Here is a 26,838-nt window from a genome sequence, read left to right on the forward strand (position 1 = left end):
AAAGTTTGGAACCAGGAAAGCGGTTACAAAAGCTGGAGAATTGTTCTCGAGAGATATTTGTGGGCCATTTGATCAGTCATTTAGGAAATACCATTACTTTGCAGTCTTCAAAGATGCCTACGCCAAATTTCGATACTGTTTTTTCTTAAAGCACAAATCAGAAGTAAAAGATGTGCTTGAAAATTTCATAGCTCACGCTAAGAACTTAGGGCATACGGTTAAAGAAATGCTCAGTGACAATGGTGGAGAATTTGACAACCAAGCCGTTCGCAAGATCTTGAACAAGCAGGGAATCTCCCAGAGGCTCACAGCTCCATATACACCAGAACAAAATGGCAGTGCTGAACGAGAGAACAGCCTAGAAATGGTCAGAACTCTCAAATACTCGAATGAGGAAGTGGACTTTCCAGCCTTCCTATGGGCAGAGTTCGTCAGTACTTCAATTTATATATTGAATAGGACAGGCAAGTCTTCAGTTCCTAATTCAAGCCCTTATGAATTATGGATGGGAAAGAAACCCAGAATAAAACACATGCGCATCATTGGATCGACTTGCTATACTCATATCCCAGTTCAGAAGAGGAGAAAAAAAGGCAACTAAAGGCTATCTCCTTGGGTATGATGGAGATCAAAGGTACCGCATTTACATCAAAGAAACCAGTACAGTAATCTGTTCCCGAGATGTCATATTTGAAGAGAAACTTTCCATGACTGGAAACATTATAACATTGCACCCACAACAAGTTTCTGGAAGAAATTCATCTCAAGATGATGAAGTTGAAAATAAAGTAATAGACGAAGGCCCTCAACAGGAAAAGAAGGAGGTGGAGGATATACCAGAAAAGGAGACTCGACCCAGAAGACAAATTTCAGCGCCTAAGTGGACAAAGGATTATATCATCGAAAATTCAGAGATTTATGAAGAAAATCCTCCAGAAATAAATGGAATTACAAGTGGAATGCAGTGCAGCTGACAATCTGAGAAACAGAAATATGAAGGCTCAACACCCAAGATAGCTTTCAAGAATGATCCTGAAACTTTAGAAGAGGTATTAACTAGTCCAGATGCAGAAAAATGGAAGTTAGCCATGGAAGAAGAGTTGGAAAATTTAAAACGAAATGAAACTTGGGACATAGTGCCTAGGCCAGAGGGAAGGAAAGTTGTGAAATGTAAGTGGGTCTTCAAGAGAAAACTTAACAAAGATGGACAAGTGGAAAGATATAAAGCTCGTTTAGTTGCTCGTAGCTACACCCAAGTCAAAGGAATTGACTACAAAGAGACGTTTTCTCCTGTAATAAAAACAAACTCAATTAGAACTTTATTAGCATTCTCAGTTGAGCAAGACTGGCAGGTTCATCAACTTGATATTACTGCAGCCTATTTAAATGGAAGACTGAGTGAGACAATTTTCATGGAACAGCCACCCGTGAGTCAGCATGAGAAAACACACAGAGAAGTTTGCTTGCTAAAGAGAAGCCTTTATAGACTTCATCAGTCTGGGAGAGAATGGAATATGTGCCTTGATAAATTTCTGAAATCAACGAGCCTAACAAGATCCAGAGCAGATCCTTGTGTTTACTTCAATAAAGAAAAGGAGTTAATTGTAGGTGTGTATGTGGATGATCTTCTTGTAATGTCCAGCAAAGAATTAATCATTCAGGAATTTAATGATAATATTGCAGCTACATTTAAAATCAAGGACTTGGGAGAAATACATCACCTTCTTTCAGTTAGGATAAGCAGAAGATAGCTGTGTGACTCTTGACCAGTGTCTTTGCTAGTGAACTCTTGGAAACAACCAATATGCAAGATGCTAAAGGAGCATCAACACCATTAGATCCAGGTATGAAATATACAACAGCCACTAAGGATAACATGTTGAATGCTGAAGGAGCATTAAAATATAGGCAGGCTGTTGGAGGGCTCTTATACCTAGCAGGAGGAACAAGGCCAGATTTAGCTTTTGCTACTACTTATTTAATAATTGCCCAAGCAAGGAACATTGGGCTGGTGTACAACATATCCTTCGTTACCTAAAACAGACCAAGGAATTAAAGCTGACTTTCCAAAAGACAGGAAAGAATTTGGAAGTGTTTTGTGATTCTGATTGGGCTGGTGATAAGATTGACCAGACGATCATTTAGTGGCTATGTGGTGCTACTAGCAGGTGGAGCTGTCTCATGAAGCAGTAAGAAACAACAGACGACTGCATTGTCAACAGTTGAAGCTGAGTACCTCTCAATGTGCCACACAGCCAAGGAAGTACTGTGGTTCCAAAAAATTTTTAAGAAATTGTGGGAGAACATTTTTTAAACTTTCCACAAAGCATATTTGTTGATAATCAGGGTGCCATTTCTTTAGCCAAAAACCATGTCACTTCAGAGCGTAACAAACATATTGAACTCAGGCATTTTTTCTTGAGAGAAAAGGTTAAAGAGAAGTTGTGTATGTGCCTTCCAGTTCAAATGCAGCAGACATGTTCACAAAGAATGTGCAAAAGAAAGCCTTGTTCAATCAAAGGTTCTGTGTAGGACTGAGGGAAATTTAATCAACGGGAGTGTTGCAAATAACTTTTATTTGTGATTATATTTCCCATTTGTATTTTACAACATGTGTGGCAACATGCTTTTTATATTTTTCTCTTGGCAACATTTTCTTTAGTTGTTGTCACTGTTTTACTTTACCATGTAGAATTTACTGTACTTGTGCCATTTTGTGTTTCAATATATGTTAATTTAGATGAATCTCTGCTTATTTATTTGTCTCCATTCCTAACGTTAGACTTCATCACAGTATCTCCACTCAAGACATACAAATGACGATCCTTTCTCTCTTGGGCACTTTTATAACACTACAGGATTGCAAATGCTGGCAGTATTCTAAGTGCTCACTCTTACATTTCCTCTGATAAAAAATGCAACATCTTGAGGGATTGAATATTCATTCAATTCATTGCATATTCAGTGGTAGCTGATGAGTTTGCACTGCTATCAATGAATGACTCTGCGACTGACTGAGTTATGGAAAATGAATTTAGTTTCAATTTTACAGCTAATAATTCAGCTTCAATTCCAGCAATAACAGCTTCAGTTTTACAGCTAATAATAATACTAATCTGAACTTTGATTTTTCGATAAAGGAAGAGAATTTTTTTTTTTTTTTTTTTTTTTTTTTTTTTTTTTTTTTGGTTTCAACATGACTTATTTGCTATTCACAACTGCACATTTCCTCATGAACATTATTATTATCATTGATGTAAGGCATTTCTTCACAGAGCCATTGGATGATACTAGGAAAATTATACAGCCTTAAGTGGAAGAATTATTTATAACTTTGGAAGTAAATGCAAAACTTTGGCAAGCTGTTACTATGTTGATGGTGTTTTTAATGGCCAGGCATTTCATTTAATAGCCATTAGCCTTGTCCAATACAAGGGCCAGAAGTGGTTGCCATTTCATTATGAAAGCACCTGATAGGTAGCCACCGTTGCCTCCCATGAATGGGCAAACAGTTACAATCCTGCCTTCTCCGGAATTCGAACCCAGGCCTATCACGACAGTAGTCAGAGTCACTAACCACTATACCAGCTGAACAGCGGTGTTTGTGATGTTAATGCTAGTACTGTCAGTGTTAGAAATGCTAATGTTAGGGAAAGTGTTAAGACTAATTGTAGTGCTAGGATTAACAAGAAGGCTAAGTCTTGTGCTATTAGGAAAATTAGTTACTGTTTCTGATTCCCCTGATTGGATAACTTTTAAAAACCTTTTAAACCAGCAAATGGTCTTAGATTTATTAATCCATACAATGATATTTAAACTAAAATAAGTTTAATATCATAAGTGATAATAATGCTCATGAAAACGATAATTATGATGCAATTCAGACGAAAGCAGTTGCCAGATTTAGAAGTCAGGACAATATGCTCCAGGCAGGCAATGTTTAACAGCCGCCGCAGGATTACTCCTGTGTCAGTCTCTCAGTTTCCCCACTTATGTTGTCAGGCCCAAGAATGATATGACTTTCCGCGACTTTCATTTTGCACAACTGCATAATTTGAAATTTCTTGCCCACATAAGTGTTAATCTCTAAAAATTTTGTTGGAAGGCCCCAACTCAACCACAGACAAATTAGTAGTTTTTTACTTAACAGTTCAATAGAATACTTTGTGACTAACCCTGACTACCAGAAAACAATTAAAGTTTTACTGTCTAGTTGGGAGAAGACTAAAATTCAAGTCACCCGAGCTGAACATGAGTACAGCATTCATAAAGTTGTATAACTAACCATATGTAGGACCAAGGCACCTATGCTGCTGTTCCAGGGCCAATTTGTGTAGGAAATCTTTGAAGAAATTCATTAGATGAAATACCCATTCTGCTTAAACATTCAGGTGAAAAAATATGCATCAAAATTTCAAGTTCTGCAGTTCTTTTACTGCAAAAAATGGCACTGTAACTCTGATGTTTGCCACTTCGCTCCATGCTGTGTCAAATTTCCTGGAGAGTATAAAAAATGAATTGTGATAAACAAGAATGTATAGAAGATCACAAGCGCATAAACTGCTTAGGCAGTCACCCAGCAAGTTATCATGGATATCCAAATTTTCCATCTGGCTGTCAAACTCTCATCCTCAAATCAAAATCTCGACCTGGCTTCAGTTATACACAGGCTGTTAACCCAACTTTGTAAACCTAACAATAAGGAGAATTCTCTTGAAATGGAGCATGTCCCGGCCAGGCTATCTGTTACTGCTGCAAAAGGTAATTCTGCCAAATCTAAAACTTGCACTAGTGATAATAATATAAATAGCTTAAAAATTCATTCTATCAACTCTGACAAGCCTTTGGAATTACAGTTAAACCCTGCTATAATGGAGTTTCAAGAAACCAGAAGTTTGGTCCATTGTATCTGATGTGATAAGAAGAAATGGATTATTTTACAAAACCTGTAAAAATTAAGTGCCAAATAAAGAAAAAATCTGATTAAACTTGCCCAGCAAAAGAAGTGATTGATAAATTGTATCTAAAAAATCATATTAAGGTTTTATTGCAATTATTAAATTTAATGTTCACCCTTTTCCACTCTCAGTGTCTAGCAAATCCGTTGACCTTTGTCTGAAGCATGTTGGCAGATTATGGCTTCTTTAAATGGCAAATGATTTCAGCAATGCTTCTTCAACATTCCTTTGCTCCACCTTTCTCAACTTTTTCCTCATATCCAAATTTTTTTCATTAGCAGAAATTATAGTTTCAAGATTTTTTATATGATGCCAACTGCAGATTTGGATAAACTGTATTTTTGGCCGATGTAAATTTGCCTGCATCCAATTTGTATTTTTCGAATAATGCTGACCTTATCTTTATTGCAGAAGCTTTACATTTACAGCTTGTCGTGCTGATGAATTTTTGATTCAGAGTGCAGAATTTAGTCAAAGAACGTGTAAGAGTTTTACTCCTGTGGAAAAGATAAGCAGGAAGGTAACTTCATTACCTACATATTGTATCGAATGTCCAATGAAAACACAATCCTTTCTTCTGAGGTAAGTATAGTTGCAACACAACAATTCAGTAACATTTGTGAAGAATATTCTATGTCTTGAAAAAGACCTTATGAATCCAGAACCACTATTCGGAAGATAGATCTTGGAGAGCATTTATACTCAAGCAAAACAAACCAATATTGATGAAAAGGTTTTATTCCCTAAGAGAAGAATCAACTGCTCCCTGAATAGTGAACATTTCAGAATTTCTATCATAGCATCATCCTTGATTAGAGTTCTGTCTGGTAGTTCAGTTAGAGAATTTTAATGTACTCAGCAAACACATTCCTGTTTTTTAGTTCAGTGATCATGTACATCACATGATGTTCTAAGATATGTCTATTGTATCATTCTTCTCCTAGAAATGGCCATTGTCACACCTGTCTAAAATAGCTTTTGCTTAGAAAACATAGAAAAGTGATGAAGATAAAAGAAAAATAACAAAGAATTTTTTTATGTACAGATGGAATGTTGATCCTTATATTCTAAACCTGGATTATTTGAGTAGTAATTTTTCATTAAAACTTGCAGAAATTATGGAAAGAATGGGAAGAATACAGAAAGAATTTCAATGAAGATATCCCTGGGTACATTAGCGGGCTTTGATTGTAGTAAAAATTATGTCTGATTTCAGAAAACTAGATAATGAGAATCAAATTTATCAAAAAGCATTAAAATTCGCTGTACTCTCAATTATCCAGACTAATATTAGGGAAGCAGATCACCAATAATTGAAAAACATGGATAATCTAACCCATACATTTTCCTGCATATTTGTGTACTTCTTTAAAAGAATCAGTAATTTTTTTTTGTTTGTTTTTTGAGAACATATAACTATTTGTTGAATTTCTGTACATACTTTTTTAAATGCTATTTGATCACTGTATTCAAATCCCCTTTGGTCGACAATATCCAATATAGTTTCAACAGAAGTAATAGCTGTCTTGAGACTAATGTAATTGTCAGTATCTTCTTCATTTGTACTGTTAGTACCTCTCTTTGCCTGTCCTGCTCTTGTGACATTTGAAATGATATATACTTCACTCAAGCATTGAAAGAATGGCTCAGTTGAATCACCATCAATCCGTTCTTTGTGTTTTTCTGATTGACATTTTTGAAGAATTTTACATTTTCAATTTTTTGGCATACAGCTTCAGTTACTGCCCAACTTCTTCACAATCAGACAAATCTCCACTTTCTATATTACAAAGAATTTTTCTCCATCATCAAATTAATACTAGTGGTTTTGCTTTTGACCAAGCTTTCGGTACTCCTTATGTAGCATCAAGTACAGTCAATTTTTCCCAGAACTGTATTAAACGATTACCTTCCTCAGCAAGAGTTATGAGAAGCCCAGAACAGTAAAATTGTTTCACTGATGTTATTACACTATGGTTAAATGGCTGAATTAGTCTGGTAACATTTGGCAGTAAAAATATACCTATCATTAGACTGACCATTGTTTTTCACACATTCCCGTGCACAGCACTGAGTGTGCATGGGCACTGCCACAGGCAGATAATTTGCACCTATATAATTGAGAGTACATTGTAGAATGCTAATGTTCTCTTCCATAAAATTCATTAATTACTGGAGTTTATAGATAGATGTGTACTGCTTTCAGTGTTATTCACCTACAAAAGCACATGCTTGTTCCTAATTTCACTTTCAGTAGCTGCAATAATTCCTTGTGATGGCTGGATCATGTATTAGCAATGAGGCATACAGAGGACAGATTGGTTATTTTAATTAAGTGGTCTGTCTCTCATAACCCTGATACAATTACACAGCTTTTAGCTGTAGAAGCTTTAGCAGTCCCAATCACACCACACAATTTTCGACTAATCATAATTGTTTCTACCTGTATTCTACGCAGCAAAAGAGTACTCAAGGCTGTGGCTTCACATTTACTTTTACTAGCCCAACTCAATGATCAAATTACTCTAGATGAAGACTTCAGTGCACATCACCATGAGGAGTACTGTTTTAGATAGATAACTTATGAGGATATTTCCCTGCTATTGGAAAGATCACCATAATCTTGCTGATCCTAAAGGTAAAAAATATCTGTAAGTAACTCAGTTTCATACTGACCAATTTCAATTTTACCTTTTGCCAGAATTACAATTGCAGTTCATCAAACTCCAACATGTTATGGTGATAATTCTTTTCAGCTCTCGACCCCTTTTTTTATGTGGTGTGATTTACACTGATGTTGAAATCTTAAGTGAAATGTCATCTGCAATTATTTCAAATTTTCATCTCATAACACACCACAGAGAAAGGCTTTCATAAAAATTTGGTCAGCATATGCTAATGTCCTAAATAATGCACAATTTTCAATATGCTCATTACATGATGAAAATGAGTTAGATGCTTTCATTGCAGACGTCATCACTGAGATGCATACAGCCCTGAATAATAATAGTAAGCCTATTACTGATAGAATTAAATGCAGAAATGCTATGGTCTACAACCTAATCAAGAGACAAAATGCAGAAAAGAAAGGTAGAAAATTTTTATTTTGCTGATGAACTCATTTTAAATAAATTAAATCGTGAATACAGGCTGTAGGATGAAAAGCAAGCAAACTTGATTAGACTAATTATTTAGACTTGTTCTTCTCTGAAGATAATTCTGTCTAGGAAGCTTCTTCTAAATTCAAGCAATTCTACGAGATCATTCTGTACCTTAGTGGCCCCCAAGGAATTGCAGACACTGAAATTGAGAAAGCTGAGTCATCTGCTTATCACTGTGGTTCAGTTTCTCAATAACATCTCCCACCCTCCAAATGAAAAATTTGTCATTGATACAAAGTTTATTTCAATCACATAAACTCTGACAACATTCCTCCAGTCTGGCCATCAAAAGTTCTTATGCACATTGCCAAATCAAGATGAGGAAGAGTCCTAGAATTGATGTCAAATATGGAAATCATCATGATCTTCAAACTTTTAATGATTATCAACATATTCTGAAATGAGGATATTTCCTTGCTATTGGAAAGATCACCATAATCTTGCTGATCCTAAAGGTAAAAAATATCTGTCAGCAACCCAGTTTCATACTGACCAATTTCAATGCTTTATTCAATGCTTTCAGCCCTGAATAAAATTGTGAAGCACATGATCCTGCTTTTCTGCTCCTATTTCTGAAGGAGAAGAAAATCCTGATCGTGAAGCAATATTGCTTCAAAAGCAAACGTTCAACTACTCGCCAACTATACCAGGTCACTAAGATGATTTCCTATTGATGAAAAAAGAAGCTTATAATGGGCACAATAGTTGCTAAGGCTTTTGATTGTGTTTCACTGAGAGCATCATAAGCAAATTTATCATCTGGGGTTTCTCAATTTACATCATTTGTATGTTAGGTATTCTTATCTGCAAAAATGGCATTCCCTAAGGGTCATTACTCGAGCCTGTCCTAATCGACATTTACACGAACAACATTCCCCAAGCAGAAAACACAACACTTGCCATGCAGGCATAGCACACTGCAATTTTGATCCAAAATGCAACTCTTACTTCAGCCAAACTAGCCTTAAAAACACACAAATCCATTCAGTGGAGTCTTGGCTCTAAGTCTGGAAAATTAAAATCAATGGCCATAAATCTGAGGTTATCTTACTTATAAAAAAGGAAAAGACTGGTAATTACCATCAAATTATTATGCACAACAGTGCAATTTTCTGGAGTAAGCAAGTCCAATATGGTTTGGTTTGGTTTATTTGATTATGACAAAGCACTTGAGGCTATCTGCCTATATTATTGCTATTTATTGCTAATATGAACATATGTGTAATATGAATGTATGTGTGCTGTATGTGTAAGCAAATCTATATATATTCTATGTATATATATAATGTATGTAATATATATATATGAAATATCAAAGGAATATATCTATACATATGTTACGGTGAAACACTGAAATCTCAATAATGTCGACTTTCACTGGTGAATATTAACATTTGCCAGTCACTTGGTGCATGTCCAAAATATTTTCCAAATACTCTTATTTCTGACTTACACCGCTAAATGTCAGCATTCACAAAGTACTAATGGTGAATGTTGAACATATAAGAATATTATATTTTCTTCTCTATAATTCACTTGCGAAAAAACGCACTTGACACTTAAAATAAGAACTTAAAACACACAGTACATTCAAAATGAGAAAGGAAAATAATAGAAGTTAAAAACTTACTTAATTGTACAATATGTGAAAATGAGAAACTAAAATAATATTAATAAAAAACTTACTAAATTATGTGATCCAAATCTTATTTATTGCAACAACTTAAACTGCTATGACACTTTATAATCTCTCTTTTCGACCTACACCAGAGCATATCTCTGATTGTCAACGTACACCGGTGATGATCCGAATGTACAAGAATGTAATGCAATATTCGATCTTTTACTGACGTATTTGGTGAATGTTGACATTCTACGGTGAAAGTCAACATTCTCGAATTTCGATCTTTCACAGTAACATATATATATTGAATGAAGTGAAATTCATAGAAATTGAAAAGAAGTTTTTCTAATATTTGCACAATAGCTGCAAAGTAAGATAATAATAATTTATTTACTAAAGGAATATTGATTATATTATCTCCTAATATAAATTTAGTAGAATGTATCAAAATGAGGTAACCCAAAAGTATGAGAAATTTAATTCCCAAAATTGTTTTTTAAAATGAACTTGAATGTATACCCTAAAAAAAATTTAAGGGGACTTGAATTTAAATCATGAAAAAGATTTTGAAAGGTATTTGAATTTAAATCATGAATACTGAAATTTCAAACTTTGAAAACGAAAATTAATAAACCAAGTAATTATCGTCATTGATCGGAAATTAGTTGACTTTTCAAGTGGAAAAAAACCAATTCCTGTTCAATGAACAATAATTAATAAATGCAAAGGGGTTTCATCTTTTACTCAAGTATGATGCGAAACTGGCAAATTTAGTTAAGGCCAAAATTGTAGCTCCGTTAAGGTATTGGATTTTTAGAAAACTTGAGACATTAAAACCAAATTAGAGTACCAAAGTACTCATTCTGAATGTAGCCTTTTTGCTAAGACAATAGATTCTTTAGAAGTTTTGAGCGAATAGCCAAATTATGTAGTAAAAATTACATGATACTTGAGTAAAATGTCTCCCGACACCCTCGCTTTCATGCATGTTAATTCAAAACTATTTTTATAAAAATAATAAGCAGCAGTAATCTTAACTGGATTTATGAAATAGAACTCAGAGTAATTGAAATAAACATAAGAAACATAATAAACTATGCTATCTTTGCAAAACAAATGGAATAAAAGTTAAAAAATTGAAATATATATAATAAGATATAATGGAATGTACCATGTCCCTCTCACTGATTAAGAAACAAAAATAACTCCCATTAACAAAAATAGCTTCTCAAAGGTTCACCGCCTGTAATAATTCAAAGTGTCCCCACTGCTGATAATAGAATTTTGGACAGTATAGCCTACAACACCCCTTCTGAGTAAGAAACAGACCAAAACACATTACTGACATCCCACTAGAAGAAAGAACGTACTTAATTCATATTCTGGCCTTTTGTATTTCCTGAACATTTCAACATTATACATTTCATTATAGCTTATTATACACTCTTTTGCAAAAAAATCGAAGCACCATTAAGGAAGTGGTTGTTTTTGATAAAATTTAATATGTGTATAGCTCATATACAGATAATAATGTTATTAAAACATCATAGTACTTGTTCACGGCTCACAATCACCCATTGAGGGTTCAAATTAGTAGTTGGTCGAACCGCCCCTGGTGGCAAAGCATGCTTGAATTCATCGAGGCAAGAAATGGTAAGGTACCTAATGTCATCCTGCCAGGCATTCATCAGTTGTCGCTACAGATCTGTGATATTTTGTGGTGCCTGAATCCGGTGGCCTACCATGCCCCAAGACATGCTCGATTGGTGAAAGGTCTTGTGACCTTGCTGGCCAAGGAAGAGTATCAACCGCACGGAGACAGTCCAGAGATATGCAAGCGGTATGTGGCCTGGCTTATCTTGTTGGAAAATGGACCCAGGATGACATGCCATGAAGGGTAATGCAACTGGCTGCTGGATGGTATCAACATATTGTTGAGCTGTTAAAAATGTATGGAAGATGACCTGCTGTCATAAGAAATAGTGCCCCCCACCATTACACCAGTGGTTATGGCTGTATGCCTTTGTAAAACAAAAGCTGATTTGGACTGCTGGCCCCTTCCTCTCCAGACACGAACACGGTCTTCATCTGCTTCAAGAGTGAAGAGGGATTCATCGCTGAATGCTATACGATGCCAGTCTGATGGCAGCCATGATGATCGGCTGCAATACCCAGATGACTCCATCAATGTTGTCAGGTCAAAGACAAATGTCTTAAAGGCCTCTGTGAGCATAACCCCACCTCAGACAAGCACCATGAGATGGTGAACGGTACCAGTGGAGGTATAGACGTGGCTGTAGTGTGTTGAATAGTCGATAATGATGCCGTTTTGGCAGTTCGGGCCTAGCAAACAATCATCCTATCTTGCCTCACATTTGTGCTCCTTGGCCTTCCAGAGCCTTCATTTAGTCGGCAGTTTCCTTGTAGCAACCATTGCTACCAACATCTTTGTGCAGCTATGTTTATAATTTATTATTATGTTTCTTGTTTCTCGTGTTTGTTTCAATTTCTTTGAGTTCTATTTCATAAATCCAGTTAAGATTACTACTGTTTATTATTTTTATAATGTTTGAATTAGCATGCATGAAAGCGAGGGTGTCGGGAGGCACTTTACTTAAGTATCATGTAATTTTTATTACATAATTTGGCTATTCACTCAAAATTTGTAAACGAATCTATTGTCTTAGTGAAAATGCTACATTCAGAATGAGTTCTTTGGCACTCTAATTTGACTTTGTCTCAAGTTTTCTAAAAACCCAGTGCGCACAAAATTGTGTGTGTTTGTTGTGTGTGTGTGTGTGTTTTTTTTTCCCTTGTTCATTAGTAACAGCATTAGCTGCTTATTAAGTGTGATAATTAAGTGATATTCACTAGAAAGAAATAAATGGAGTGCTAAAAATAATTTGAAATGATGATTCTATATAGTGGCTTCGTTGCATGCGCAATCTCTTTATCTGAAATGTTTTCATCTGCTGTAATATGAAAGAATATTTTTTCCACACATGTATTTTTACATGGAAATTTGGAAGGTGAAAATTGCCTATGAATTTGTAAAATTTACTGATTAAAAAGGAATTTCACTGGAATGTAAATAAGTGAAAAAAAAGCTTGTATATAGTAGCTAGCTTATGAGTGAACTTTGAAATCAAATGAAACCGGCAAAATATTTATTTGATTAATTTTTGAAAATACTGCACAACATTTATTTTTCTGATTTTCATGTAAAAAATGTAATACATATTTCTTTTACAAACTGCTTGTGGTGAAATATATATTTTTTTTTTATGTGAACCTATATCACTTTCATGTTTGATAGTGGAACAAACACAAATAATATGCTTGTATTGAGTTGTTTTAGTTTAGTTGCTCTTCGTCATTAAATGTTTGGCATATAATATGGAGCTATAAAGGGCATGCATTTATATGAATTAAAGTGTAATTTTATTACAGGTGCGATGCATAAAAAAATCTAACTAGCAAAACTTTAATAATAATGCCTATGGGTTTTTTTTTTTTTTTTTTGTTTTGTTTTTTTAGTTTTCCCTAAAAGGATTTTCTATTAAATCAAATTTCTATATCATAAAAATCAACTTTTTTCTCCAAGTTGTTAACTTTCTATAAAATATATTAAGTTTGATTAAGAGTTTCTAGCATAGTCATGGATTCTGATGTAGTATTTGTTCTATTCATCTCATAAGAATTTATATTCCATAAATGCTTTTCTTATTCTAAATAATTACAAAATTTTGAATTGTCAAATTCTTTGATAAATATGTTGTCATGAGTTTCATTTCTTCCATTACAGTTGTAATATTATTGTTCAAAATGAAGTGGTGCATATTGGCTTTAGCAAAGAAGAAAATGAACTATTAGTTCTTGCTCTTCCATCATCTAGGTGAGAATTTTCATTTTATTTATCTTTTAATTATCAGGAAAAATTAAATTAAGTTTCTTATAGAGCTAATTAAATTGGTGCATATTTTTTACAGTGCAACAGTTAGAGAAGTTCAGTACTTTACAGCTAACATAGTTAAACTACTTAAGTTTCAATACTCAACTCTAGAAAAGTAAGTTTTTAAAATATTTTTTCATATTTGTGATCTTATATTAAAATGATTATCTAGGCTTAGATTAGTGGAATTGATTTGAGGGGGAACTTCAAATGCTATTTTAATAAATAGATTTCCTTTCATAGAGTATATGCAAACTGATATACATGTTATATATAGAGAAAACTGTAGAAGTCTTTAAAATTAGATCATTCCCATCCAGATGGATAAAAATGAATATTATTGCATTATTTTACATACTTGGCATGTTTCTTTTAAAAAATGGAATTGTAGTTTTTCTTTTATGGGACAACATAATTGTAAAATAAAAGGCATATGATATATGTGTCTTACGAAATTTCAAGAAAAAAAATAAAACAGATACACTTTACAAACTTTTCAGTAGCAATACTCTGAAAACAAGAACATAGTTATAAAAGTTAGGAGGGATACATTTAATTTAAAGATAGCCAAAAGGCTATAATATCCCTAAAGATATGTTAAAATTTTTAACCCAAAGGAGCATTAGCCCAGAAGGGCTATAATTCTCAAAACGGGATTTTGTGTTGAAACACTATGAAAGTTTGACTCACTTTTCAAATAATTGCCACCAAATACTGTCACCCTGTATTATATTTAAAGAAATTAAATAATCAATAATTTGCATGAATGTATGCATGTTTTATGCATTGTAAAAAACAATGTTACCTAGAGCCATCAAATTTTGAATAACATAGCCCTTCACCTCAATATGGAGACCTGGAAGCCTGAATTTTGAATTTGTTGTATTCTGTATTTCATATTTTGTAAGACTAATGAATTTTTGATTAACAAACTTGGATGATTTTAAAAGCGAGCTATGCCAACACTGTATGGAAAAAAGAAAAACATTTATCTCCAGCACGTGAGACTGTCTATCAGAAATTCTAAAGATAGGCTGTTTTTAAATATTTTAGCCCAAATGCTCTCGAGATGTGATATGTATGTAAATGAAAAAAAATGCTCCTTTGGGCATAATGTAAAATCTGAAAGCTTTTAGATTTTGTTTGTTCATTTCGGGTCTCCTCGTGAATTCACTTAAATAAAAATTATATAATTAATGGCTAATACCATGGTGTACTTAATATCAACTTAATAGCGGTTGCTGTATAATACAACTTAATTCTTGAGCTAGGGTTTATGATATGGCTTCACAATCCATAATATTCATGTGTACAATATGTCTCTCCTTTCACTCACTGGTGAGAGAGGACTATTAGGATCTGTCACATTATTTTATCTTCCCACCTTAAATCCTTGATTTATATCCACATCAGCGTGTCCGCGTTACGGCAGCATAGGTACCAGTTTTATGAAGGATAATCTGCAGGCTAAATATGCAACAATTCTCTTACAGCAAAAGAAAGAAAACTTGATACTGTTTTCTTGAATGAGGCATAACTTGAGCAAGGCATGCCTGTGCCCAAGGACAGAGAAAATGTTACGTTTCCAATACTTTGCATTGGTTGTTTTTTCTCTCCTCTCATACTGCTTCAAGCACATATTTCACATATGCTGAGCATTTACTTGGCCTTGCATTATCTATGCATTATGCATATTTCAGGCCTATCAAATATGCCCTTCCTGGTGTTGGAATTTTAATGTCCAGCAATATAGTTACTGATGTGTGCATCATTGTGAATGCTAAAAACAATAAATACTATAATGAATGATATTTATACTGAGTTGCAGATCTTTTAATCTGTATCTCCTTTAGTTCTGTATAGGTGTACAACATTTATATTAAGTTCTGAACAAGTTTTCCCTAAGTTTGACCTTCTTGTAGGACTTTTATCTCTTTAATCTCTTTTAATTTCAGTATACATTAACCTTCATTCCAGAATATTATGGAAAATGCACTCATATCCAAAATTATCTTTACATGCATGAAACCATGGATTTCTCAGAAACTGTGAACTGTAATTTTATGAATTTGTGTAGAATGATACATAACATTATAACACATAAATAAAAGAAAAACAAATTAAGAGCACTGCATATGATATAATACTCCAGCATGAAACAATAAAAATGGTAATATATTACAAGGAGATTTCAGAAAAAAATTAAAGCTTATGAATTTAATATGAAATGGGATCTTTCCTGATTTGAACACATATATAACAATGTGTTTTCGTTCTGGCAAGAACACTGTTAACCATATATTGGGGAATTAAGTTCCACTTCTACAGTACTCTTTAGGACCTTTACACATTTCTAAGAGAAGGATCTCTTCCTGCAACTGCTTTTCCAAGGTAGACCAATAAGTTTTCTATTGGAATAAGATTAAAAGATTTTGAAAGCCATGGTATTTGCTCATGCATGAACTTGAAAATAAAATTTAGTTTTTTCCCTCATGTACCCTCATGTAACTTTTAAGTTTATAAAAAGGGCTTTTTAGTAGAAATGACATGAAATGGTAACATAGTAATTATAGTAGTGTTTTCTTATGATTGCTGTTTATTTCGTTTCAGTGCCTTTATGACTGAAGAATACAGAAATCGCATAGAAATTTACTTTGCAGATTTCTTTGAGTATTTCTTAGGCTCAGTATATTCTGGGCAAAAAGGTGTTTCATGTTCTCATACTTTGGAAATTCTGCCAAGTGTTCACTGGGTTCCCCTTCCAGTAGATCTGAAGGTAAAATTTGTATTTTTTATTAAAACTTGTATGTGTGTTAAGAATTTTATATTCTAAGATTTAGATTTTCAGATAAGTTATATCAAACTGCTTTATTATTGTTTGCTTTAAATGGAAATTGCTCATCATATTTACAAGGACTGAGACAAAAAAAAATTTAATTTCATACCCTTGGTTTATACCAAGTTCTGTTACCAGAAATACCAAAAACCTAGAATGCTGTAAAAGAAAACTATGCATGTTGTATCATATTCAAGCCTTTTTTTTTTTTTTTTTTTTTAAATATTTTCAAAAAAAAAAAAAAAAAACAATTTCAGTTTGTGTACTTCATTTCTTTAAAGCTTTCCACAACCATAGAGGTGTTCCGAATTGGTTTATAGTTTTAATTAGCTATTTTCCCCAGTGATTTCCAAATCCTTTTCTGCTTAGTTTCTTTAATTTCTCTTCTTTGTTAGGTAACATTTGTTGTTAACTTTAGTTGCAAATAGCAGTTATGCATTTTTTAGAAATAGCAATTGTGCATTTTCTAGAACCTTCTTTTCACCTTTATAGCTTTTACACGGCGTCATTTTTCTTGTACCGCTATCAACTACTGACATATGATTTTATTCATGAAATATGCTCATCTTATTACATTGATTTTACCATAAACTTGTGTCTAATTTGTTAACCAACGTTTTATCAAAGTATTCTGATAAGTTCTAACTTGCCTATAAACTATAATGTTTGAATTTGTAGAGTTAGAATATTTCAGTTTTTCTGTAAAAATTTTAAGTATATTACTTGGACAGAAGACTATCTGTCCACTTATTGATTTTGTATTCAGAAAATCATTTAATGGGCCATTGAGGAAAGTTAGTTTATATATTTTCGTATCATATTTTGCATGTAAATAATCAGTTAAGAGGCTTGAAAGCCTTAGGGGAGAAATCTCATAAGGAAGGCCACTCTTGATCTGACAATGAATCAGAAAGCATTTACGTTAATTTTGTTAATGTATGCAGTAGTGTCAGGAATAATTCTAAAGCAAATGTGCTGAGCACCAATATAATAACAGAAATATGTATAAATAATTTTTCTACAACAGAGAAATCTATTTTATTCACAACCTGCATATGCTTCATTTCTTAAAGAAGAGGTGGTGTATAACAGAAGAGGAAAGGGGAAAATTTGGGGGAGAGCAATGAGTATGTTATTAGATTTCTTTAAAATAAGGTATATTTTTTCATATGTTATGTTTCAGTTGTTAAAATAGCAACAAATAAAAGCATATATTAAACTTTTTATTGATATATATGATCAACATTATTAAAAGGAGCATCAGTGACTTCCATAGTCAACTTCTGCTAAAGCAGTGAAATATTGAAAGCAATATTTAGTTCTAGTTTTGTATATATATACATTTCTCAATCATGCTGAGATCATATAATTTTCTGGGATATGGAAGATGTTCCAGCTCACTTTAATGTTTGTCAAACTATTGAATGACAGTTCTACAGTGTGAAGTGGTCCATTGTCATCCTATATAGAGCATGTCCAAAATACAAAGTTTGAATAATTCAATAGATCTGGTACAACGATAGTCCTTGATAGCAATTTAACATCAAGACCTGATTCCCAGCAGCTTTCTCTGTTTTCCAATTCACTTTGTCATAAATCCATCTCCTCCTCTGAATGTGAGACAAATGAGATCATGTGCCTTTGAGAAAGCTTCTGTATGCATAAACTGTCCTAGAAATGAGAAAAGGCAGTGAGGAAGAACCTATTACTGAACTTTACTCATTTTGCATCATTCATTGTCCAAGCTATATGCTCATTGTTACCTGGGTTTAGTTTGAGTGCTGGATATCAATGGCTTTGGTATAGCTGTCTGGCCATGAACGTTAATCTTCTGAAGTTCCGATAAGCAGATTTTGTAAAATATGGTAAATTTAGAAGAAATAATGTTCTGCTGTAATTTAAGTAGTATTTGTTTTATGTATTTGGCTGACTGGATTAAGTCTTTTACATTTTTAGGTTATACAGATGTGAGCCAGGATTATGTGGCTATTTATACATAAATAAAAAATCTGATGTGTACACCACATGACTTCCTTGTACGGAATATTAAATTATATGCATTTTTTCTTGCATTTCTTTTAAACTTATTGGATTGAATTAAAACTACTTCGCCGACAGCACATAAGCCACAATAGAATAAATGCATTCTTTAAAATTCACTCTATTTGTTTACCATAGCGACAATCTGGCGCTAGGTTCACTTAACAGTATTATATTTCATTCATATTGTAACTCAGAATGCACAAAATTTATATCATTTAAAGAATTACTAATTGTTGCCACATGTTCTATTCAAATACTAAAATAAAGCTCAAACAATGTATAAAAGAAATTAAGCAAACAAAACAAAAAACACAGTTTTCACAGATGATTGAGTACTTCTCATTCAATTAATTCAGTTCTCACTTCACAACAAGGCAAAAATAAATAAAAACTCAAAATATTTCTATTAAAAATTACGAAATAAATCTTAAACACTTATTTCCTCGAAAAAATTCCAGAAAGGATTAAGCATGATTTAATTCGCAAAAATAAATGAAGGCGTTATCTTTGTTGTTGCGAAGCTAAGTTTCTGTAGATTGGCAACAAATCCACTATTCTGCTGTTTCAAATGTAAACAAGCAAAGGCCGCCATCAAAACATTATGAGGCATAGCTGCACTTAAACAACTTTAAAATTGTTGATAATTCTAAAAATATTGCATACAGATTTACTAAAGACATAAAAACCTTAATCGGAAGATAAGAACAACATAATTCAATCATTTTTAAAGCATAAAATGTACAATTTACAAACATATAAGAGTAAAGAAACTGATATCACTGAGTCGGGTAACAGAGTGGATATATATATATAAATATATTTATATACGTTTGGTGCGGCCGATTGCAACCAAAATACGAGGTGCACATCTACATGTTATAGCAGTCCTATATGCAAAATTTAAACGTTCTGAGGCTACTCATTTTTGAGTTATGCGAGATATGTACGTACATACGTTTGTACAGATGCCATGAAAAATTCTCTTCAGAATTCATTTTAAAGCAGTTTTATAATTTTTTTGAAGGAAAAGAGTCTTTTATTCTGTCCTTATGTACAGATATCACGCAAAAACATTATTAAATTGCGTTTGATAGTGGCCTCTCAGGGGCTCACTTTTGTGAGTACGGGTGTGGCAATCCCGAGGTACCCTAGCCCTTCAGGGGATCATCTTGGTGAGACGGGCCTCTCAGGGGCTCACTTTTGTGAGTACGGGTGTGGCAATCCCGAGGTACCCTAGCCCTTCAGGGGATCATCTTGGTGAGACGGGTGTCACAATCCTGGAGCCCCAGTGATCTAGCCTGTTTTCCGTCTCCTCTCTTCTTGGCTGGAACTTTTTCCCTTCCCTTCTCGCTTGTGGTTTTTCTCTTCGGAGTTTGGGGCTCGTCACGAGAGACTGGTCAGCCCTTGTCTCTAGTTTTCGAGTGGCGAGAAAACTGCCCACGTGTTTGCCATGCGTGGAAACCCGTGTCGCTGGAAAGGAGGGTCCTGGTAGTTGAGGGGCGAGGTACTGTCCCCAACACACTGCTTTGGCCTCTGCTTCAGCTAAACGGGAGGCACCTTAGTCGTCCTCACGGGTGTCAATCGGCTGGTCACTAGTCCTTGTGTCAGTGGCTTGGGGATCAGTTTGCGTATAGGTCCAGCTAGCCCTAACACAGGAATCTGTGTTCCCTTGTTGGGCTCCGTGATGGGCGGGGCTGTCGGACCCGAATCTTTTCTCTTTCAAACATGGCTTCACTTTTCATCTTAAAAAAAAAAAAAAAACCTGACTCAAACGAAACTAACCAAGAAATAGAAATTATTGACAAATCCATTACCAAGAAGATCTGTATCGATGTAAATGCCAAGGAAACTACTGAAAATCCATGCTTCCTTGTTGTCTCTAGTCCTTCTGGTGAACTGCAAAAGATGTCTCCTTTTCTAGTAAGCAAATACATTCACTCATGCATAGGTGAGACAAAGAACATTAAGCGTCTCCGTTCTGAATACCTGCTTATTGATACTGTTTCGGCCACCCAGTCTGTTTCACTTTTGCATCAAACCAGACTTGGACAAGTACCTATAACTGTGTCAGCACACAAAACACTCTATAAAGGCATGATATATGATATAAAGGCATGATATCGGAAATCGACCTTATGCTCGTTTCAGAAGAAGAGTTTGTTTCCAAGTTAGCTGACCAAAAGGTTTGTGCTTCTAAGCGGATCAAGATGCATAAGGAAAGTCAGTTGTTCGACACAAAACAGGTGATCCTGACCTTCAAAAAGCCTGATCTGCTAAAGAATATAAAGGCTGGGTATCTGAACTGCCCCGTAAGACCGTATATTCCCAACCCAATGCGATGCTTCCAATGTCAGCGGTTTGGTCACTCTAAAACATCCTGTCGTGGCAACCTGACGTGTGCTCGATGCGTGTCGGTTGGTCACGATAGTGATAATTGCACTGCTGCAGCATTGTGTGTAAATTGCAAGGGCGATCATCCAGCATTTTCTCGTTCCTGTCCAAAATGGAAAACAGAAAAGGAAGTACAGACGGCAAAAGTCACTAGAAACTTTTGACTCGCCTCAGAATTGGTCACACTAGAGTGACACATAACTATCTTCTCAAAGCTGAAAATGAGCCTGTTTGTTTTAATTGTAATGTTTGTTTATCTGTTCGTCATATTTTAATTGAGTGTCCATGTTTTAATAGTCTTTGCCAGAAATATTTTAGTAGCTGTGACTTACCTCTCGACCGTTTAATCGGAAGAGAGGTCAATTGTAATTTATTTTATTATTTAAAAGAGACTGGCTTTTATTATCTAATGTAATTTGTTTTGAAGACTGTGTCTTGAATTTTAATGTGTGCTTTTAACTTGTTTTTATATGACTATATATTTCCTATGCAGAAGCCAGACGCAGCTTCAACTAAATAGATCATATGCTAGTGCCGTCAAAGCAACACGGATCGTTGCCACTCAAACTTTGATAAATACGCAGACTCCTCCAAAAAAACCCAGCAGCCTGCTAGCCATAAAAAGGAAACTCCGACTCATGTCGTACAAAGAAAAGAAATAGCAATCCAGAGCAAACCCAAAAATGAGCCTCCAAAAATAGTAACCAAAAATAGAAGCAATAGTAATAGTTCATTTGAAGGTATGATATCTGAATCTTTATATTTAGATAGTATGGAAGTAGAGGAGAGGCTAGATGTTCCCGAGCATCTACTTCCACGAAAAACAAAAAAGCAGCACTGAAAAAACAAACATAAATCATAATGGCCACCCTGATCTCATGGAACTGTCACGGATTCCACCGAAATTTTCTTGACATCAAAAGTGTAGTCAATGTTCATCACCCTGTGTGCTTGGCGTTACAGTAAACAAACTTGAAACGGGAACAAGAAGCAAAACTTCGGAGGTTTTCGTTTGTAAGGAAAGACAATCTTGCATGTGAACGTGCCAGTGGAGGTGTAGGTCTCCTCACCTCACTTGACTATCCATCAGATACACATCCTTTGACAACATCCCTCCAAGTTGTCACTATACAGGTATATTTACATATTGTGGTTTCAGTTATTTCTCTTTACTTGCCTCCAAATGAGCACGTTGATCAACAGCATTTAAGTGATCTCGTACAGCAGCTGCATGAGCCCTTTATAATAATAGGGGATTTAAAACCTGAGAATCATTTAAAACCTTTCTCATGTTTTAAACCTGAGAAAGAAGTGTTTAAAAACACTAAATATTTTAAAAGTGTTGGCGAACACCTCCTGGGGTGCAGAGCGTTGCTCTATGCTTCGCATTTACAGAGCACTTGTCCACTCTAAACTGGACTATGGCTCAATTGTTTACGGATCCGCTCGGTCATCAGTATTGTTAAAACTGGATCCTGTTCATCAAGCTCTGTGGATTTGTTCAGGAGCTTTCAGGACTTCTCCTGTCCAGAGCCTGTATGTTGACTCTAATGAACCATCACTTTATCAGAGGCGTGAGCAATTGTCCCTTTTGCAATATTTTAATATTCTATCTCAACCTGAACATTCCAATAAGCTGTGTATACTTGATAGTGTGTGTAACACTTTATTTGAAACACGTCCATCCTGTGTTCCTACTTTTCCTTTAAGAGTTCGCCCTGTCATTGAGCAACTTTCCCTCTCTGATATGCGCCCCCAAGTAGTACAGAATTTTGAAATTCCACCATGAGAAAATTCACGGATTCAGCTTCTTGATGTTTTCAAACATCACGTGAAGGCAATCACTAACGAGATCATTTACAGACAATTCTTCGCTGAGCACAGGCACAAATATAGCAGTTATTATCCGATATATACAGATGGATCAAAGTCAAATGATCATGTCGGGATGGCATTTGTATTTGAAGATTACATAGAGGGCAGATGCCTGCACCATGCTTTCTCAGTCCTAACATCTGAACTAACTGCAATATATTATGGTCTTTTGTACATCTCAAAGCTCAGTCACAAAAAGTTCATAATTTATACAGACTCGTATAGTGCTCTTAAATCTTTGGAAGCTTTTCCCAACACTCAAAATCCTGTTGTAATGGATGTTCTCAAAATTCATATAAACTTAAAGATTCGAGGATATGAAATTCTGTACTGCTGGGTTCCCGGGCATACGGGAATAAAGGGAAACGAGCTTGCAGACATCGCGGCAAAATCTGCTGTTGAACTGTCCAGTTGCCTTATCCCTTTTAGAGACATCTGTTGTGTCATCAAGGGGAAGATCCGGAAAATATGGCAGCAAATTTGGGACGTTCAGCTTGACAACAAGTTGAGAAATGTAAAGCCTAGAATTGAGCATTGGGATTTTGCTGGAAATCATAAGGAGGAAGTTCTTTTGACTCGCCTCAGAATTGGTCACACTAGAGTGACACATAACTATCTTCTCAAAGCTGAAAATGAGCCTGTTTGTTTTAATTGTAATGTTTGTTTATCTGTTCGTCATATTTTAATTGAGTGTCCATGTTTTAATAGTCTTTGCCAGAAATATTTTAGTAGCTGTGACTTACCTCTCGACCGTTTAATCGGAAGAGAGGTCAATTGTAATTTATTTTATTATTTAAAAGAGACTGGCTTTTATTATCTAATGTAATTTGTTTTGAAGACTGTGTCTTGAATTTTAATGTGTGCTTTTAACTTGTTTTTATATGACTTCATCCTCTAGATTTGGTACATTTGTCTACTTGTTTTTATTTATTGTATTTTAATTTCATCAATTGTAATCATCCCATCTCGTGTTTGGCGGGCTAAAATCATCTTTGGTTTTGCGCCATAATCTCTGACTCACTCACTCACTCATTCGATAGTGGTCAAAATGGATATTTCTGATTTTTGAAGCAGAAGTGCATATGTTGTCTTGAAATTCAGGGTGCTATATTTTGCAAGAACTTCAGTTTCATTCTCTAGCCCTTGTATATGTGTATAAAAACAGAACTGGATTCACTGTAATGCTCAGGTCAAATAAATGATGCCATCATGGGCTCATTTTCTTGTAAGAATGGATGTGGCAAACCAAATATATCCTGTCAATTTTTTTCTCTGCCTTTTGCTCTTCTTAGCTATCTTTTCATTGTATTTGCTTTTCTCTTGATAGTGTTGTCTCTTTGGATTTGATGGGTTCTCCTTGAAATGCTTTTGAAATTCTTTCTAGCATCTCATGACCATGTCACTCTCCATGGATTCACCGTGCATCGAGATCTGTGTCACTGGAAAGGAGAATCCCAGTAGTTAAGGGCTTGGCAGTGTTCCCAGTATACTGCTACTGCTGTGGTCTTTGCTTTAGTTAAATGAAAGGCACATAGCTGTCCCTGATTCCCTCAATGAGCTGGTCGCATGACCTCTGTTGGTGGCTTAAGGATAAACAGAGGGAAAGTGCTCATAATGGAAGCTACAGGAATGGGGAGTGCTGGTTAACCCTGGTTCAGAATTATGTGTCCACTTGGTGGGCTTCATGGTAGGTGTCCTTAGCTAAAATTTTAATAGTGGCAGATAAGGCTCTATGAAAATTTCTAGAGCTCTCAAAGCCTCTATAAAAAATAAAAAATTATGAGCTTTTGTAGAGATTCCTTTATTCCTGTATCTGCTTCTTCAATAGCTCAGCAACCCTGTGTGGGCCCTGGCCATCCCCAGAAGTCTTCTCCAGGCATCTCTACTTTTGGCTACTGTTTTTCAGTTTTTAACCTTTAAAATATTAAGATATTTTTCAACACTATCAATCCATCTTAGCGGGGGTCTGCCACGAGGTCTATTTCCCATTAACCAGATAACCAGCCCACTTAAGTCTCTGTGCTTTGATGAATTTTACAATATGAGGTTGCATATAAATTTTATAGAGTTCTAAATTAGATCTTCTCCATGATCCATTTACTTGGACCCTGCCAAGAATGCTGCGTAAAATCTTTCGCATTCCTGTATCAGCCTCAATAAATCATTTTCGTAAGGATGAGGCTGCTAGGGGGCAATTTTTCCCCTCTTTAATATGCCTCTTCACTCCATGCAAAAAATATTGAAACTGAAAAAATTTGTTAGAAAAGCTGAGTAAATGGCATGTGCCTTTCTCACTACCTTTACCGTTCATTCAGTGACCTGCAAAAAATATTGCTACATTTAATCGAAAGATATTCACAGTTTTAAACAGGCTGTTAGCAGGTGGAAATTTATGTTTGTATGATCTGTTAGTGGAAGCTTCTCTAAAGAAAGCCTTTATTCTAAAAATAACCAGTATGAAAAGTTATTGCTGAAACCTTGAGATAATGCACTCAGTTTTTCTCAAGGTTGGATTTTAGAGTTTGAGCTTCTTTTAACACCAGAAGAAAAAAAAAATCCGAAATTTCTGATTAAAATTTGTGTTACTAGAGGATCAAGATGAAGTTAGTTCCCATGCTTATTCTAACTTTAGCTCGCATGACCTCAAAAGCACTGAAGCTGAATAATTAAATTGCCTAATACAACCATACATTCTGTGTGGACATTTCTGTTGTTTGGGCTGGTACCCTCCAAAACACTGTAAACAAATTAACTGTTGTGCACTAAGTAACTGTAATGCATTAGTGTATTTCGGCCCCAATACACTAATTAGTCAGAGAGCACACTATTTACAAGTCATTACAGTGGAACTATCACAGGTGTTCAATATAGCATGTGCTTACTACACTTGTATTTAGTGAGCATTCCTAGCTCTGATAACTCCTTAGCTTTAGACTGGAGTGAGGCTTTCAGAGCCTCACTACAGTGTATGGGCTGAAATGCTGTGAGGTCACCAGTGATGACTTAACCTGCTCTTCCTTGAACCTTCCAGGTTCATTAAAAAGAGAGAGAGAGGTGTTATTATTAGTCATACAAAAATGGTACAATTTGTAAGTAGATGATAAGCGTTAAATTTAATAGCTGTAATTGAGATTTTCCAACATTTTCCTCAAATGGCAAAATACGCAACTTTGAAATACCTCTTTTCAATGTAGCATGTTTTATCTTTTTATTTGCTACGTGTCTTTTTCTGTCTGTTTCTGAAAACACACCCACCACTCTGGGTAGCAGAACTGAAATTCTTTAATAATAACTAAAGTACTTAATTTCACATCATTCCTTGTAAATATCCACTCACTTCTCTATTGTAGATTATTAGTTAAAGTGGTTGTATACAACCCCTTTTTTGAAATGGCCAATTTTTTTTTTGTAGGCTCTCTCTGTATATATACATATAAAAAATGAGCATAATCATTGGGATCTACTGACAGAGGGAAAGTAGGATATGTTAAGCTTCAGTAACAAACTTTTAAAGTAAATTTTGCATTATCCACGGAATTCTTTAAATGGTATCTGAAAGCCTTCATGACAGCCTTCCAGAATCTTCTAAAAGTAGGGAAAGGAGGATCAAAATTTCATTCAACACCTTCCATAAATAGATATTTAGTTAATATCTCATCTTGCCTTTTAATGGTATGAAAAAGCATTTTTTTATTTCATTTTGGGCTCCTATAAAGGTTTTTGCATTATCTCTAAATAGTTTGCTTTTATCATGTCTGGCAAGACATCTTTTTAAGGTAGCAGTAAAAGAATCTGATGTAAGACAATGACTAACTAAGGTCAGGGTCACAAAAATCAGTTCCCATGAAATTAAAAGCATAATTCTGATTTACTTTGTCACAAACCAAATTTCCAAAAAGTTGATTTTCCAGATATTTTGGCCCTGAAATAAATTCGTGAGCAACTATTATACAAAGTGATTTGCCATGTAACAGCCAAAAGATATGCTGAACATGACA

General features: G+C 34.8%; 1 protein-coding gene across 4 annotated transcripts in view; it reads left to right on the plus strand.

Moving 5' to 3' along the window:
• in (inturned planar cell polarity protein) overlaps positions 1-26,838 on the plus strand; it is a 165,225-nt gene that overhangs the window by 50,401 nt on the left and 87,986 nt on the right. For all 4 annotated transcript variants that reach the window (XR_015038797.1, XR_015038798.1, XM_085808691.1 and 1 more), the window contains 3 exons: positions 13,549-13,638; positions 13,733-13,810; positions 16,306-16,471. Coding sequence is in view for 2 of the 4 variants with exons in the window: in XM_085808691.1 (XP_085664817.1) it covers positions 13,549-13,638; positions 13,733-13,810; positions 16,306-16,471 (334 nt within the window). In the remaining 2 variants the exon portion in view is untranslated. The remainder of the gene's footprint in view (positions 1-13,548; positions 13,639-13,732; positions 13,811-16,305; positions 16,472-26,838) is intronic.

Source organism: Stegodyphus dumicola, chromosome X1, assembly GCF_044657685.1.
Source record: "Stegodyphus dumicola isolate Sdum_Otavi_A_Nest chromosome X1, ASM4465768v1".
NCBI lineage: Eukaryota > Metazoa > Arthropoda > Arachnida > Araneae > Eresidae > Stegodyphus > Stegodyphus dumicola.